This window comes from Acanthochromis polyacanthus, chromosome 21, assembly GCF_021347895.1.
Source record: "Acanthochromis polyacanthus isolate Apoly-LR-REF ecotype Palm Island chromosome 21, KAUST_Apoly_ChrSc, whole genome shotgun sequence".
Classification (NCBI taxonomy): domain Eukaryota; kingdom Metazoa; phylum Chordata; class Actinopteri; family Pomacentridae; genus Acanthochromis; species Acanthochromis polyacanthus.
The window spans coordinates 13,840,977-13,854,044 of NC_067133.1; the positions used below are offsets into that span (position 1 = coordinate 13,840,977).

A 13,068-nucleotide genomic window follows, 5' to 3' on the forward strand; every position below is an offset into this window, starting at 1 on the left:
CTTCCTCCACTATTAGTTTGGATGAGATGTGATGACGCCCATCCCGAGTCCTGATCAACATCCATCCCTCCTGCGATCCACGGTTAGTCTGTCTGTGTTCAGAGCCAGTGAGCAACAGACTTTCTAAAGTTCCAGAGGAAAACTAAAAAACGACAAATGATCTGGTAGACTGAAAGATGTGAACCCCATGCAGGCCTCAAAAACAGAAAGGCCAGGCTGCAGCGAGCAAAACACAGACCAAATGAAATGAACTCTTTTTAAGTAGAGTTGTGTAACTGATTTTTGTATAACAAAAATCAACCTTCAACAGGCAATACAACAGCCTTGTTAACATTTACCGATGATTTCACTGCTGAATGAAGCAGCAGGATGAATGCAGAGCTTTACAGGAGCACTACTCAGCTCTACAATAGCACTAAAAGATACTAAGAGCTTTGAAGGTGAAATATCCTCAAATGACCGAGTCAAGCTCCCGATCTCAGTCAGACTGAGAGCTCAGTATGTGCTGGATACCTACTTGTTTGCAAACCCCTTAAAATAATGTTGCGGAAGACAAAAGCAACAAAACTTAAACTGAGGAATGTCTTCAGGAATTACTTCCAATTGGAAAAGTTGAAATAATACTGCTTGTTTATTCGTGTCGGACATGATGATCCCATCTCCAGTCCCTGAAGAAAGCAGTTCTTGGTTCTAGACCAGTTGTTTGGCTCTCGACACTGTAGAACTGGTAAATATCAAACATGACACATTTGTTTGATTTCATGCGGACCTGTACTTCCTTACCATGCTCTTTTGTCTTTTAATTAACATTGAAGTAACCCCAAAGTTGCCCAAAAAAGCAGCCAAGTTTCTGAGTGTTAAGCTCCATCTTCCACAGTTCTGTCTATCCTAAATCTGCTCAAATCGAAGCTGAGACTAACGCAGGATCCACTATTTTATCTCAGACCTGAATGTTCTGAAGCACAAAAACATGATCCTCCTTTACTGAATAATGTGGAATCATTTATAGCAGAACTTCACCTTGAAATCATAAAAATGCATTAGATTCTGTTTGGCCTCAATAGTTTTTGAATAATTTGCTCAACTAAAGTCATTCTGTTGGTTTTATATCCAAACTCCTGGCAGATATTTTAACTTGTTCAGTGATTAAAAGTTTGATAAGATAGTTGGGGATTTGCCAAACAAACAACCAAAACATTTTGTTCCTGTGTAGGAGCTGCAGTGATTGTGCTTCCTAATTTCTGTCTTTGGAGGACGGTTCACCAGAGATGCCCCGAAAACATTTTGCCATTTCAAGAGAAAGACAAGGATTTGGTTTTATTAAATAACATCAGCCTTTTATTCCCCAAATAATAGAAAGTGCAGACATGAAACTGGCCACTAGCTTCTCTTTTTAAACATCTTAGTCCAGTTACAACTCATGTGAAGTGAAATACAGCTGAAATACTCCACACAGCAACGACTGAGGAAATATAATAAAGGGTCAGTTCACCCAAATCACAAAAGCATGTTTCAAATCATTCTGTGGTCCTTTTGTGAATTTAATCCAAGTTTGATTTTGCAGAATCAAAAAGCAAAGAAGCAGAGAATTTTAAAATCTGGTAGCAGAGGATCAGAGAGAGAACAGTTCACATTCAGATCTGAGTTTAGCGTTTAAAAACAGCATGCTGTCGAGTATAGTACGTTGGCTGCTTAGCAACACCATCAACTCATGGAGCCAGTTTAGGTCTTTAAAAACCTTTAGCGACTTGCTTCTGCAATTTCCACCTAAAATCACACTCCTTTTCCAGGTCAAATCTGAACCCGCAGACTCATACATTAAGACTCGGTGTCACTTACAGGATAATTCAGGTTTACTCCAGACTGGTTTAATTCCCATTAAGCCTCTGAACCCCAAAAGTCGCTGGCGGGTTTGAGAGGCACGACAGCTTTAAAAAAAATTTTAAAAACGGTAAGAACTTGTAATACTCCAACAATCCGTTGACTACACGCTTGTGATGTGCAGTTCTGTTGGGAAAAACAATTAAATCTCAGCTGAAAAGTTGCGATAATTCATTCTAATCACTTTACATTTAAAAATAATCCCTGTGCTTGACCGAAATTCTGTAAAAAAATTAAAATTTTGAGCTCCTCGGCACAACCAGGAAGCCATGAGTGACTCATCTCTGACCAGCAGTCACGAGACAAAAATTTTGGGACTTTTCGACCGAACTGCAGGTTGTGTTTCCACAGAGCAGAGCAGAGACGAAGAATGGAGGCAGATTAAAAATATAAGTAGTGAAACATGTATCGCATGTAAACACTCTACTTTTTTGGTCTAGTATTAGTAACGTCTGTGGGCATTTGGAAAAATGTTCAGAGCTTCAGCAAAAAAGCTGCTATTTTCATTTTATTAGTTTTTGTTCATGTATGGCATTGTAACTACTACCCACAAAAAAAACAAAAAAAAAGCCCAGAAACTGCTTGAAGTTTCGAAGGATCTCATTATCTGGTGTGTCCGTGGCTGGAAATCATTAAAGAAACACTTACAACTCCTGAAGTTTCCTGAGAATCATCCTGTTTTTACCTTTTCCTCAGCGTCAAAGTGACCCAGTGACAGTTTATTTACTCCATATTTAAGCACATTACAAACAGCAGCTGCTAATGGTGAGTTCAGCTTACCTCTAAAACTACTGTAGTGGAGTGACTGCTTTGTGATTTGGTTGAAGTGACCCTTTATGTTCACATTTTCTGACATCTCTTTATAAAGTAACATTACCACTAATCACTGAAGTTCTTTTCGCTGCTGCTCTTTTTTGGGACGTTTAGTTTCCACATCCTGAAAGCAGAGAAAAGCTCAAACCCGACACCAGTGATGAAAAGTAATACGCTTGAATATGGTGGATGTGCAGTCTGTGGTCTCCGTTAGCGAGGATGGGATGTTCTCTGAGATTTAGACTGAAAGTCAACATGTTTTTATGTAAGTCTTAGCTTAGTGCAGCTTTATATTAAATTTAAATAATTTTAGTTGAAAAAAGGAAGAACAGAAAGAGATAAATAACAGCTAAGACAATAAAATTATACCGTAAAGTGCATCATAACAACTGTGCATGCAACTTGAGGAACATAAATTATGTGGTGACTGAAGCCCGAACAGGAATAGAAAAGTAGTACAAAAAGTGTAGCAAAAAAGTGGCCTCATATAAAGGTTTTATGTCCTATAGAACAGATCGATAAAGATCAGTTAAACTCTAATATAGTAACTATGCTTAAATAATAAACGGTCTTTGCGACGCGGCTAGTCCAAGTGTGGGTCTTCAAGAAGTGGAATAAAAACACACAATCACCATCGCGGCTCAGTCCAATTGGTGAAACTGCCTGTGTTAAAGACCTACAGAAGGACAGAACAAAACAAAAGACATTTCTTATATCTATGTGTTTATAAAAATAACTTAAAGTGGCCCCTGGTTGGATCTGTCTGTCATGACGAGCGAAATCTTACCAGAAGGTTTGCCTTCTGCTCGAGCACACACATTAATTAGTGTTACAAAACAGCTGAGGTGAAGTCAGGCAGCTCCAGTCGCACCCTGAGGAGATCTGAGGATCTTTCTGGGACAAACGACAGAAACACAACAAGAGGACATCAACACGGAGCTCCGGACAGAAACCCTTTATATTCTGAGGCTGCTGATATTCCTGCTAGTTAGTTTGCGTTTGTGGAGGATTACAGTGTGTCCACTAGGGGGCAGACTAATATTCTCATGTTCGGAAAACAGCAGCAGAAGCAACATCAAACATTTGTGTATTTATTTGGATCCATATTAGCTTTTCTCCTCAGGAACATTCACTTTTTAAAAAAGCAGTTCACTAATTCACTGTTTACTTTGGTTTCTAGTATGACTCTTATTTTGTAAATGATTACTGCACCCTCCTTAACTGAACTTCATTACTGATGGTTGGGTTTTATTTGCTCTCTGTACTCTGACATGATTTTATTTTATTTTATTATACTGAACCATTCTAGCTAAATTTAAAAGTGTGAAATAAGATTTTAGAAAGTACTTTTCAGTATCATGAGTAATATTACATTTTTCATATGTAATAGCCTTATCATTTGTAAAATTTCTTTATCATGTTCAATATTCCACTTTAACGGGCATTATTTTCTTTATCACGTGTAGTGTTTTTATTTTCAGTGACGTATCATACGTATATAAATATTACTGCTTTTCTATTGGGCATTGCATTATTCTCATGCTATCTAAGTTTATTTTGACCAATATCTGGCACCAGAATTTTCTTTGGAAACAGATAAAGTTCTGTCTCCTCAGCTGGACAGCAGCTGAGTTTCTCTCACCTAAAACTGCTGCTGATGTCACTTTCTGTTCTTAAGGTCTTTTTACTTTCAGTAACGTATTGCAGCTACTTGTACACAGTATGTAACGTATTGTGCAGCATGCGTACAATTGGGCATTATTTTGTCATATTCTTGTGCCCTAAATTGTGACCTTTTTGCTTGCATATCATAAAATTGCCGGTTTATGTGCTCTAAGCAGCTCAGGCTTATTACCCAAGGCGGACACTGTGACGTATCTTCCACTGTGCAGAGGATTTTGGGTCAAAATGTCCAGAAAAGCATGCTGCTTTCTACACTGCAAAAGATGTAGTAGGACATTCTGGCTTGCCTGACAAAATGCATTTGCCATACTATGTTTTTTCTGGCACCACGGTTGCACGGAGCAAACGTCAAGAAACGCACATTGAGGTCAGGATTGTGCACAAAATGCATCAGCAGAAACAGGCATATCAGCGCTCTGAAGTAATAATGAGTAGAGATGCACCGATTGCAAAATTCTTGGCCGATACCGATTTCCGGTTTTAAAGGAGGTCTGACCTGCCAAAACCGGTTTTTCCGATACCGATTTTCTATCTGAGAAATAATTATAATCATATAATAGACACCATATTTGTTTGGCTTGAGTAGCCTTTCCCAAATTTAATACAAGTACCCCTCTACCAGACAACATTTTTCTTATATAACTACAATTAAAACCACAACTAATGATAGGCTATATGCTATCATAACCCTCCTTTTCAAGAATAAAACCTTCAACAGTGCCTCCTGAGCAGATTTATTTTCAACACTGACCATAACATTCAGTCCAGTTTACAGGTCAATAATTAACTTATATTCAAACAACATTCAAAAACATCCCAGCATTTGCCTGGTACAATGTAATTTATTTACTACCCCTCCAGTACCTCTGGGTACCCCAAGGGGTACTTGTACCCCAATTTGAGAAACACTGGAATAGTTGACTTTCAATGTCACATCACAGTCAATATATTTCAGGCTTTCAACACCTCAACACAAGCAGCAGTAGTTATTACAAAAGAAAACTTTAACCCCATCTAAAAAAAATAAAGTGCAATGAAATCGGTGTACTTGAAAATTAAAGCTGGTGATCAAAGTAAATTGCACCACCTCTTTTAATATTTCAAAATAAAAAGTGCAGCATATAAGATAAAACTAAAATACTAACACAAACAAAATATAAATATAATTTATATATAATAAATATAATTTAGTGCCGTCCAGCAGTTTGTGTATGTGGCCTGACACGCTCTCAAACAACTCTGGCAGCGCCGTGTCAGAAAAGTACCGCCTGCTTGGTAATTTGTACCGTGGATTCAGGTGTTTCATCAGATTTACGAAGCCTTTATCCTGTACAACGCTAAACGGCTGGTCGTCCAGTGCCATGAACTCCATTATTTTCATAGTGGTGGCTTTGGACTTTTCAGTGTTGATGTCGAACATAGGAGCCACGGCGGATGGTTGTTGTGGCTGCTGCGACTCTGCCACATCCCTCCTCTTAGCGGCATTGTCGTCCTTATATTTGCTAAACAAGCCTGCGTGCTTCTTTTCCAAGTGGCGTATTAAGTTTGTTGTTCCAAATGTCTTAGGCGTTGACCCTCCACGGCTGACTTTTGACTTGCAAGCATTACAAACAGCGTGTTTTGGGTCGCTCTGGCACACAGTGAAATAAGTCCATATTACCGACATGTTTTGTTCCTGAGTCTTGCTAGTTTATAGCTGTTTTGCTCTGAGCCGATACGCAGTGCTTGACCCGCATGCGCATGCGCGGTGCATGCCCATGCGGGGTGCATGCCCATGCGGATCAGTTTGCCCTGGGAAAACCTATGGGGAAAACCGGCAAATTAAGACAGTGATCGGCCGGTCACCGGTTGGGGCCGATTGGATATAAAACCGGCTTTTTAAATCGGCGGCCGATTGATTGGTGCATCCCTAATAATGAGAGCTACGAAGACAAAATATGTCAGTTTTGGAACTCTGTTCAGGGTTGTGCTCAGCTGTGACAATTTTAATGAGTTACTAATATAATCTATACTAACAATAAATAATGAAACCTAATAATGCAGGTGACTTAGTGTCAGTTAAACAGCAGCATCTCAGACCGGATTAATCATTAAAATTTCAAAAGTTTTATTTTACTGTTTTTTCTATTACTTCCAAATTTAGCTTCTTATTGATTAGAGAAAGGATTTATTCTTTTAAAACGATCATGAACAGCACAAACCTCCTGTGCCCCCATGTGTCTTCTGTGTCATCTCTTGTGTCGTCTGGTTGCACTTGTGAACGGTTTGTTCTGCTGGACAGAAACACACATCAGCTGGAATCAAATACGTTTTTCAAAGGAGAACAAGCAGAAAACACAGATCTGGTCATCCAAGACCACATTTATCAAACAAACTTCTCACAGTTCATCCATGTATTTAAAAAATGAAACACATTTATATGTAGGATATGTAAAATGGGACTTTCAGCTAGTAAAAGGTATTCTGCTATACTATAAGCAGTATTAAATTATTTGATCATTTCTGAAAACGCAACCAGTTTGGAAACTTGATGCTCTGACAAAAGTTCTCTTTGAATGCACTCTTTGTCATAAATGCATAATGTTGGCTGTTTTATCATATGTCTGTGCTTGTCTCCTAATCAGTCTTTTACAAGAGGAGCAATGATAACTGTATATTATACGGTTCCTCTTTAGCTGTGCCTGATCTTTTCCAGACTCACAATGTTTGTGTCTGGAAACTAAAAAGCTAAAAGCAACACTAGTGACCTCTGCAGGCCGCTCAGCTCCTCACACTTCATTCAACAGATGGATCTTTCTGTTTACCTTGTGCTCTGGACATCTCATTGAGAAGTTCTCTTCGTTCAGAACACAGCCTGAAAAACACACACCAACACACAAAATAAGCTTTGAAGAGTTCAACATTTTGTCAGCTTTCACTTACGTACATGTCACTGATAGAGTCCTTCCACACCGATGAGAAAAGCACATGCAAGTCAAGGAGTCACCCTCAAAACATGCATCACTTTCAGTATAATTTTCAGATCGACAGAGTTAAACCAGCTTAGCAAAGACGATGAAACCAGAACAGAAAATAATCAAGATTTATTTGGAAGTGATTGATGGTAACCGGCTAATAATAATGGCTTCAGATGTTCAGCTGCTGTACAAACAGCTGGATTTGATGTTACCTGACTGAATGGCACATTTGTAGTGATAATTCCTGGGGCAGCCCTTCTGGAAACAGCCCATTATTGCGCCTGTTTGATGGCAGGATGAACAAATCTGAAAAAGAAAACTGAGAATCAGTCACATCTCATTGGAATCTGCTTCATTAGAAACCTTTGTAAATTGGAATACAACTACTCTGCCATCAAATCTATGTCTTCTGTAATGCGTATGTAGGGAAATCTCCATCCGTCTCTCTGCGTTTATGTTTTTCTTCAAAAAGCATGAATACAATGTTACATGCCAAATGATGAATTTGACAGAATTTGTAAAGTAAAAGTGCAAGATGTTTGTATACCCGTTAAATGGCCATCCAGATGTAGCTTTTTAATAAAAAGTCAGTCACTCACTGCTTCCTGTGCGAGTCGGGCTGCCTCCTTCAACCCATACAGCTTTCCTCTGACCAGGAAGACACCAGCGGACCAGATGCCGCAGTCCTCATGGATCCAGCACTCATCCAGATGAAGAGGCACCTTTGGGGGAGAGTGGCTTTTAACGGCAGCACAGTCGTCTTCTGAGGAGTTTACTGAATGGCTGTTAGAGAGTCCATTTACATCCTCCTTCTGCTCAGTCCTGCAGTTCTGACCATCCACAGATGCGCCGGTGGGGTAGTACGGGCCGTGGAGGTCCCCAAGGCCCATAGCGTTCGCCGTCTGGCCGCACAGGCAGCAAAGCTGCGCAGCCTGACACCTGCTGTCCGAGCTGAGCCGGCCCAGCTGGAAGCAGGACGTGTTGGGAACAAACCCAGACAGAGACCTGGCAGTTGCCTGCTGCTGTCCTCCTCTGCTGCTCCGGACCGTCGCTTCCTCCTCCTGGTAGTTAACCACCGTACATATCTTCTTCTCCATGTGCACAAACGGGCAGAAACTGTCTGATTTCTTGTCCTTTTTGTCCTCTTTAGTATTTAGATATTTGAGCTTGATCTCCGGTTCTCTGGGAGAAAACAGAGCTGAAGGTCCAGTCGGAGGATGCCTTTTTCTCTTTCGTCTTACAGCAGTCTTTTTGTTAGTCGCTGAGCTCCTGCAGGCCGAGGCCTTCTGTGGTGGTGGTGGCGGCGGCGGGGTTCTGCTGTTCTGTGTCTGCTTGGTTCTTCTTAGCTTTTTAGTTTTAGGGACAGTCAGGGGCTTCTTTCGTTTGCGATTAACACTTTTCGTATACGAAGCTTTGCTGCTCAGCTGCTGCTCCCTCTGTGGCGATTTGCTGTCGGTCCGGATGTCCACATCAGACTCCTCTGAATTGCTGCTCGCTCTTTGCGACAGATTCGGTCGTGAGACCGACTCGTCTGAGCTGGACAACCTCAGTGCGTACTCCATAAAGTCATCAGAGTCACAGCTTTCGTTATATATACCCACAGCATCGTTTTTGACTTGTCTCCTCAAACTATGCCGAGACACGCCGCAGGAGAACTGAGGCACGTCGGACACAGATTTTCTGATTCTGCTGCTGCGCCGTACTTTGCCGTTTGGAGCTTTTTCACTCTCGCTCTGAGGTGGAGTTTTCTTACACCGGTGGCTTTTCTTGTTCTCATTGCTCACTGAAACTTCAATAACGTCGCTGTCATCGCTTGAAATATCCACCGCAGATTCAGCAGGGTTGCCATAAACAGCACTGAGGTCCGACAGGAGCACTACAGGCCTGGCGTGGTGAACAGGAATGTCCACTGAGCTGTCCGAAGAGTCTTCTGAGTAAGAGCTGTCAGGACTGGGCGAGCTCAGCGGTTGAGGTAGGTGATAGCAACCTCTGCCTTCGTCCAGCGAGGACACGGCAGGGGACAGAGGCTCCACGATATGCCTCACGTTGTCCTGGATGAAAGAACCGCACAAGAGCGGCTCCTTCGCCGAGGAAACGAGGAAAATGACGTCGGAGCCACTGTCGCTCTCCTCTCCACCGCTGCTTTCAGGACCAGGGCCCCCACTTTGGTCGGGCCCGTAGAAACCCGGATGCCAAAGGTTGCCGTGAACTCCGTCGCGGTACAGATCCAGTCCAGGAGCTAGTGTTGAATTCATGTAGTTCCCCAGAGACTCGGGGCCCTGATCCATGTCCCTGCAGTGGACCGGAGCGCCCGGCTGAGTGGAGAGAGTGTTGTAGGAGGACGAGGCTCTGGATCTATACGAGGAGGCGATGTCTGTGCTGCAGCTCGGTGGGCGTCTGTGGTACCACTCAGGCTTCTTGGCCAGATCCATCGCCTCGGTGTGGCTGCGGGTCCGGGGGTGGTAGCTCTTTGACAGGTCCATAGCCATGAGGGGTGGATCCTGAGAGGACACTTCCATCACTACAAAACGCACACAGGAACATCGTTAGTTAAGTGAATTCACAAGGTCACATTAATGCCATCACAAGAGATGTGCAGCAGAGTATCCATGGCGTCATGGGGACCAGATTTCATCATCTCAGGAGATGATCAGCAGTTTATGTCTCATGATAGTTTGGATTCTCCTCATTTCTGCCTTGTTGCCATTAAAGACCAGGTGGCTTTTAATTTACTGCAACTAAACACAGATCAAACTGAACTCCTGGTTATTGATCCTCATCTTTATTAACACCTCTGACAACCAACACAAATCCAGAAACTTTGGTGGTTGTTTTGAACTTTAATCAACACATTAACAACCTTCCAAATTCCATGTTATATTAAGATTTTAGATATAAAAGTATTTCTTTTTGGCAAGTCATTTTGCACACTCCATATATTCTATACTTTGCACATAACAAATATCTTAATTATCTCATTCTTTAGTCTTTGTTAGCATTTCTGTGAGGTGTTTTTGTGTCAGAAACGTTTCATCCTCAGTGTCGGATGTAGTTTCTTGACTTTAAATGGAGCTGCTGTAACGGATATATTTATTTACAAACCTAAAGTATTGCCAGAGTTAAACCAGTGCCACCCAGCAGCATTGTTCAACAGCTTATCAACACCCTCATTTCCCCCCCGCCTCGACAACTGCATCTCACCATTCACATCGCCCGTTTACAGCATATTAAAAACTTGGCAGTACGATTTCTTAGGAACTGAACACTCAATGCAGGAAATATAACTCTGTTCCAGACTGAATTATACCAGTTCCTCATTCGTCACAGAATCCAATTTAAGATGCTCATGATTGCTTTTAAATCTCTACATTGGTCCGGCTCTGTTCCACATCTCAGAGCTATTATGTCCTCATTCTGCACTGTGGTCCTTCAAATCAGATGCTCAGCTGCTGTTGAAAGTTCATGTCCAGGTTTACAACAAAGTGGCAACATGCTGTTACTGTTTTAACTCAGTTTGAAACACGTTTAAATACCCAGCTGTGGAGATATTTATATTCGATAACATCTTATCTAATGCTGTAAACCACCATGTGATGTCAGTTTTAAAAGGTGCCATAGAAATAAGGTTTATTGTTATTGTTGTTATCCTATTTCAGGAACAAAATAGTTACAGAAACATTAGGGATGCAACAGAACAAACCACGCAATACGACTTTCTGTACATCCTAATAACAAACAACAGAGTTTTTCAACAGAGAAGTAAAAAGACAAATTGACTTGAAATTTGAAGTTAGGATCCTGCTTTGTTATTTATACAGTATAATTTATACTCATTTTCCTAGTTAGTGAAATATGGTTATACTCCAAATTTATCTAACAAGTTTAAATAGAAACTAAATCATGTGATATTATACAAATTTACATGTCCAATAATATTTTTAAAAAAGACCCTTTAATAGTATCGATTCCAAAGATTTAAAATATCAATCAACAGATTGATTCAAATATAAAGATCAAGACCCTAAAATGGAATTATTATCCAAAGTGACTTGACGTTTGAATATTAAGGTTTAGATCCAACAATATTATTTATTAAACAATTTTACATCACTAGTTTAAATAGTAAGATCAAGAATATATACAGAACGATACAAATGTATGTACATATTGCACAAATTTACCTGATTAATTTGAGTATTAAGATTAAGACCTACATTTTATGTACAATACAAATTTTCTCAACCGATTTAAAAATTAAGACTAAGATCCCACAATATTACTTATTTGATTTCAATATTACGGCAAAGACCCTACAAAGGTATTTACAAATATCTGACTAATGTATAGAAAATATATGAAAAAGTCCCGAGATGTACATTTAAACTACTTTATCATTGTAACATGAAAGTTAAATCAACAGTAGCAAATAGTGGATTTCAAATGCTCATATTGAAAGCTGTGACACTTTCAAACAAGAAATATTAACAGCAAATTGATCAATAATCAATTGACTCTTTGATGTAACTTCTGATTATTTTATTAACTGGGTGAAAGAAGCAATGTTAACTATGACATTAAGTGTGAAATGTGATGAAGACAAGCTGCTGGTTTTGATAAAAATGACCGTTTGGATCAGTAATGAGTGAATTGACAGAACTATTTTCTGCTGATGAACTAATCGATAAGTTGTGTTTCTAACAGGTAGGCCCGTTTCAGACCACCAGTACAAAGCTTCCTGTACTCTCTTTATTCATGTTAATAAAACTTGGAGCTGTTACCCCTCAGGTGGCGGCGCTTCGGACGGACCTTCCCGGTGGTGGAGGTGCGGGCTGACGGTGACACCCTCCGTGGAGCAGCTGGGGTAGCGGGTTAGCTAACACGCCTCTCCAGGCCCGTCACCAGGACTGGCTGTAAACAAAAGCAGCGGCGGCCCGGGTTCATGCTAGCCGTGCAGCTAGCTGACGTTAGCCCGCTACGCTACTCCCAGACGAAGACGAAACTCGACGCGGCGACGACACAGGAACATTTCTGCTGAATAAATCCGGCAGGTAGCGTCGACCTCCGGGCTACTACTGGTAGTTTAAAGTTGTCATCATGGACACCTTCTTCCTGCAGTCAAGTCGGAGCGAAACAACATGGAGGACGGATGAGAGCGGCGGCGACGGCCTTCACAGTAAGAGCCCAGCTTTTCAGACAACACCTTGAAAACTACACATGGAGAGATTTACAATAAAGATAATTACAAATTAACCATGCAGGTTTAAATATCAACGGGATTAAAGGATTCTTATTTTGCTTTATTTAAAATAAATAAATAGCAGTATTTCCAAGACATCTTTAAATTATTAAGCTTCATGTCAGCCAACTTTTTTCAGTATTAATTAGTTGCTGTAAAGACAAGATAATCTTTATTACTCCCCATGTAAGGGGAAATTACCCATGTTACAGCATACAGTGAACAACAATATAGTTATAACAATATAGTTATAATCATAATAATATTTACAATATGCACAAGAGTGAAGGGAGGAAAAAGTTGCTTATGGAATGATGTGAGGTGCAAGAAAATTCAAATAGTGCAAGAACTATTGCAGATTATGTGATAAAGGATGATGTGATAAAGTCCAGTTTATGTTAACATCAGCCATTGATGCTGGTGTTAAAAAGTCTTATAGCAGATGGAATGAATGACTTGCGATGGCACTCCTTCTTGCAGGGTGGGTGTCTGTCTGCT

At 40.6% G+C, this 13,068-nt stretch overlaps 1 protein-coding gene across 6 annotated transcripts; it reads right to left on the reverse strand.

Annotated features, from left to right (window-relative positions):
* Window positions 1–1,302: 1,302 nt before the first annotated feature.
* LOC110954131 (transcription factor 20-like) lies at window positions 1,303–12,459 on the reverse strand. Of its 6 annotated transcripts, none has more exons than XM_022198477.2 (7): window positions 12,113–12,459; window positions 7,934–9,855; window positions 7,547–7,640; window positions 7,182–7,231; window positions 6,579–6,647; window positions 3,482–3,584; window positions 1,303–3,370 (listed from the first exon to the last, which is right to left on the reverse strand). In XM_022198477.2, exons 2-5 carry the CDS (start codon window positions 9,851–9,853, stop codon window positions 6,606–6,608), a joined length of 2,106 nt encoding a protein of 701 aa, XP_022054169.2. In that variant the 5' UTR covers window positions 9,854–9,855; window positions 12,113–12,459; the 3' UTR covers window positions 1,303–3,370; window positions 3,482–3,584; window positions 6,579–6,605. The 6 variants fall into 6 exon arrangements, with proteins under 6 accessions (XP_022054169.2, XP_022054167.2, XP_022054168.2 ...); XM_022198475.2 differs by having other exon boundaries at window positions 6,579–6,650; XM_022198476.2 differs by having other exon boundaries at window positions 3,482–3,588; window positions 12,113–12,458.
* Window positions 12,460–13,068: the final 609 nt, after the last annotated feature.

Bases quoted from the DNA above. Each gene is read 5' to 3' on its own strand.
- LOC110954131 (XM_022198475.2), bottom strand. From the start codon at position 9,853: ATGGAAGTGTCCTCTCAGGATCCACCCCTCATGGCTATGGACCTGTCA. The intron at 7,232-7,546 runs GTAACATCAAAT...TGTGTTTTTCAG, and splicing joins CAAATGTGCCATTCAGTCAG to GCTGTGTTCTGAACGAAGAG. The intron at 6,651-7,181 runs GTAAACAGAAAG...GTTTCTGTCCAG, and splicing joins TGAGATGTCCAGAGCACAAG to CAGAACAAACCGTTCACAAG.